General features: G+C 40.1%; 1 protein-coding gene across 1 annotated transcript; it reads right to left on the bottom strand.

The window, feature by feature from the left end:
• LOC107633664 lies at positions 1,469-4,042 on the bottom strand. Its single transcript, XM_016337270.1, has 2 exons — positions 2,785-4,042; positions 1,469-2,355 (listed from the first exon to the last, which is right to left on the bottom strand). The coding sequence occupies exons 1-2, from the start codon at positions 4,040-4,042 to the stop codon at positions 1,469-1,471; spliced, it is 2,145 nt and encodes a 714-aa protein (XP_016192756.1).

Raw genomic sequence — 4,581 nt, 5'->3', positions numbered from 1 at the left:
TAATTTTCTTACCGTATTTTTTATAATATTTTATTCTTTTAATTTTTAATTTATTAGTACTTTATTATTTAATTAATAATTAAACAAATTATTTTTATAAAAAATTATTTTTTTTATTATCTTAAAAAAGAGACCAATATAACAATTTAAAAAATAACATAAAAATAATATTTTAAATAAAAAATATTAAATATTAAAATTTTTAAATACAAAAATAAATTGTATAGATATTTAAGAGATAAATATGAAATATACACCTAAAATAAATAAAATAAACAAAATAGGAATACTCTTCAGAAATAGAGAATTATTTTTATCTGTCTTATTTATTTTGGCATGTATTTCATATTTCATATTTCATAATATACAATTATTTCCTTCTCACCTTCTATTGCTTCTTCTCCATGGAGAAAAGGAGGAAAGACAAAAAAATAAAGAACAAAAGAATGACGATAAGGAGAAAACAGTGAAGAAGAAGGAACGCGAAAAAGAAGGAGAAAAATGTGGAAGAGGAGGAACGTGAAGAAGAAAATAAAGAAAAAGAAGGCGCTCCATACGTAAACGAGCGTGAAAAGAAGTGCGGAAGAAGAAGAAGTCCGGAGGAGAAGAGAAGAAGAAGAAGAGAAGAAACTTGAAGAAAGAAAATAGAAAAAACGCGTGACTTAAAATTGTTTAAATAACCTTGAATGTCAAAATTATTTGGATGTGGAGAATATTTTTTATAAGATAATGATAGAATCTAATAATAATGAAAATCCCAGAATATCAAACTAAATCAGCAATATAAAATTAATAAATATATAAATTAAAAAATTAAAATAAAAAATTCAATTTTAAATCCCCGTAACAGTAATACATCCCCCAATACTCCTAAATATCGCAAACCAGCTTTAAAATCTAACAGCTCCTTGTCACGGCCTTGGACACACTCCAACGCTACCGTGCCAGCACTCGGACTTATTCAACCTCTTGAGCTAAGACCAAGTCAGCCTAACCCTCAATACTTAGCAAGAAAGCTAAGAATACAAGAGAACACAAGAGAAAGGAAGCTTTGGTGGAAGAACACTTTATTGCTCAAGTGTGGTTACAAATGATTCACACACCCAAACTCTAACTCTCACCCCTATTTATAGCCATCCACCTCCTAAATGGATGGTTAGGATTAAATCTAATCAACGGTCCAGATTAATCATCCAAAACCTTCTTTACAAATATCTATCCTACCACAACTCTCTAAATGTTTCTAGATTATTCCATACCACTCTTTATACTTTTATATATATCTACACTCTTCTAGAATACTCTATGACCTTCCAGAGTCTTCTAGAACCTTCTAGGGTATTTCGGGACCTTCTAGGACATTCTAGAACGTTCCGGAACCATCTAGAGTATTCTCAAACACTCCAGAAAACTATACAAACACTGTTAAATCTAACCTTCTAAAATTTACCGTGACATTCTCCCCCACCTAATGCGCAGACGTCCTCGTCGCGTTCTGTTCATGATAGCGCTCTAGGTGTTCTTGGAATTGCCACAGATCTTCGCGAGTTTCCCAGCTAGCTTCGGTTATCGGGAGCCCTTTCCACTTGATCAAGTATTGGATACTTGGTGGCACCCCTCTTCGTCGCACAATGCGATTAGCTAAGATCTCTTCGATTTCTTTATCAAAGGATCTAATTACCACGGGCGGAGCGCGACTTGAGTCACCTCTACTCGGTTCGTCTTGGTCTCCATGACCATGATATGGTTTAAGCATACTCACATGGAAGACCGGGTGGATCTTCATAAAGGGAGGGAGTTGTACTTTGTAAGCAGCCTCTCCAACAAGTCCAATGATCTTGTCTCCCACTTGATAGCTTGCATGCCTCCTCTTCTTATCTGCCCATTTCTTCATCCTTTTGGCAGCTTTGTCGAGGTAAGAACGAGTGACATCTGCTTGTTCTTCCAATGACTTAATCATATGATAAACTCCAGGGCTCTTCTCTGAGTAAGAGGAAGAAAGAGAGTGAGGTGTAAGCGGCTGTTGTCCAGTCACAATCTCAAATGGGCTCTTCCCTGTAGACTCACTCCTTTGCAGATTGTATGAGAATTGAGCAATGTCTAGGAGTTTTGTCCAATCCTTCTGATTAGCGCTTACAAAATTCCTCAAGTAACACTCAAGTAAGGCATTCACTCTCTCAGTCTGCCCATCGGTTTGAGGATGGAAGCTTGTTGAGAAATGAAGCTCCGACCTAAGGAGTTTGAACAGCTCTGTCCATAGTCGTCTTGTGAAGTGTGGATCTCGATCACTAATGATGCTCTTAGGCAATCCCCAGTACTTCACCACATTCTTGAAGAATAGTCGTGCTGCTTCCTCTGCAGTGCAGTCAGTAGGGGCAGGTATAAAGGTAGCATACTTCGAAAATCGATCCACTACCACGAGAATATATCCAAACCCCTCGGACTTCGGTAAGGCAGAGATGAAATCTAGAGAGACACTTTCCCACGGTCGCTCTGATGGAGGCAGAGGTTCCAACAACCCGCTTGGTGTCTTGTTTTCAATCTTATCTTATTGGCACACAAGACAAGTCTTCACATAGCTCTCCACTTCATCTCTCATTTGAGGCCAATAATAAGAAGATTCAATGAGTGCCAAGGTCCTTCGCTAACCTTGGTGACCAGCCCACTTGGTGTCGTGGCATTCCCTCACTAATTTTCTTCTTAGATTTTCCCATTTAAGGACGTATAGTCTTTTCCCCTTAGTGTAGAGAAGGTCGTTTTCTAACCAAAATCTTTTGGTCTTACCTTCTTTAGCCAACTCCATCAACTTCTTGGCTAATGGATCGTGATGCAACCCTTCCTTGATGATATGCATAATATCTCCTTCAACCATAGAAATGGCCGCTAACTCAGCCTTGCGACTCAGTGCATCTGCTACCACATTAGTCTTGCCTGTCTTGTATTCGAATTCGAAATCAAACTCAGCTAAGAAGTCTTGCCACCTAGCTTGTTTGGAGCTTAACTTCTTTTGAGTTTGGAAGTAGGTTGTAGCCACATTGTCTGTCTTGACGATGAAGTGTGAACCAAGCAAGTAGTGGCGCCAAGTTCTCAGACAATACACCACTGCGGTCATCTCCTTCTCTTGGACAGTGTATCGCCTCTCTGTATCATTCAACTTGCGACTCTCAAAGGCAATAGGATGTCCTTCTTGCATCAGAACTCCTCCAATAGCGTAGTCAGAAGCATCAATGTGGACTTCAAACACCTTTGAGTAGTCGGGTAGTGCTAGTACTGGTCCTTCTGTGATAGCAGCCTTCAACTCATCAAAAACCTTTTGACACTCTTTTGACCATTCCCAAGAGTGGTTCTTCTTAAGAAGATCAGTTAATGGTGCAGCCTTGGCGGAGTATCCCTTGATAAACCTCCGATAGTAATTAGCCAACCCAAAGAATGACCTCAATTCAAATACCTTGTTTGGAGGTTCCCACTCTTTGATAGCCTTCACTTTTCCTTGATCCATGCAGAGAGTTCCATCTTTAATGATGTGTCCCAAGAAGTGGACTTCGTCCCTTGCAAAGGAACACTTTTCCTTCTTCACATATAGGTTATTCTCTCGCAAGATCTTGTTAAGTGCTCGATAGTCGATGCATAGTCTCAATGAACCATCATGCTTCTTTTGGAACAAGACTGGTGCGCCATAAGGTGCCTTCGATGGATGGATGAATCCAGCATCTAGCAAATCCTTGAGTTGCTTCTTTAACTCATCGAGTTCTGGCGGTGCCATCCTATAAGGTGTTGGGGCGGGCTGCTTTGCTCCTAACTCCAATTCAATCTTGTGGTCCACCTTCCTCCTAGGTGGTAGTTGTTTTGGCAACTCGGGAGGCATCACATCCTTATTTTCTTCAAGGACTTCCTTGATTTTGGGAGGAACGTCTTCTCTTTCAGATGTTGACTCCTCTTGTAATAGAGCCAAATATGTAGTCTCTCCCTTCTTGAACCCTTTCTTGAGTTGCATGGCAGACAGTATCGGTGGTCCGCCAACTTTAGAGACTATAGGGACCATGCATGGAGGCCCTTTTCTCCATAACGCATACTACGTCGTAGTATGGCATAGGTATTATATTTGCTTTCCTTTGCAAATCGAGTCCGATGACTATTTTAAAATCGTCCATGGGAGCTACTGAGAAATCCACAAGGCCCTTCCAAGAACCAAGAGTCATCTCAACCCCTTTTGCTACTCCCTTAAGGGGTTCACCCTTAGTATTCACGGGTTTGAACCAACCATTCTTTTCGGTGATCTTCAACCCAAAGCCTCTTTGCTTCATCAGGCGTGATGAAGTTGTGTGTATCACCAGTGTCGATCATAGCCATGACGGGTTTTTCTTTGATAAAGACTTTGACATACATCAAGCCTTTCTTTTTTGTAGTGCTTGCCTCTTTGCTCTTCACAGCATTCATGTGTTGGATAGATCCAACACACTCAGTTACTTGAGTTTGACCTTCTCGTTCCTCGGCGATAGATGCCAAAGTCCCTAGCTTGGGACAATCCTTCATTTGGTGTGGTTCCTTGCACATGAAGCATCCTCCTTTGGGCACGAAAGC

Source organism: Arachis ipaensis, chromosome B03 (assembly GCF_000816755.2).
Source record: "Arachis ipaensis cultivar K30076 chromosome B03, Araip1.1, whole genome shotgun sequence".
Taxonomy (NCBI): domain Eukaryota; kingdom Viridiplantae; phylum Streptophyta; class Magnoliopsida; order Fabales; family Fabaceae; genus Arachis; species Arachis ipaensis.
This window is presented reverse-complemented; position numbering and strand designations above follow the sequence as displayed.

Excerpts from the sequence above, each read along its gene's own strand:
- LOC107633664 (XM_016337270.1), bottom strand. The coding sequence starts at position 4,042 with ATGGTCCCTATAGTCTCTAAAGTTGGCGGACCACCGATACTGTCTGCC. Across the intron at positions 2,356-2,784 it reads GATGGAGTTGGCTAAAGAAG|AGGAAGCAGCACGACTATTC; the intron begins GTAAGACCAAAA and ends ACTGCACTGCAG.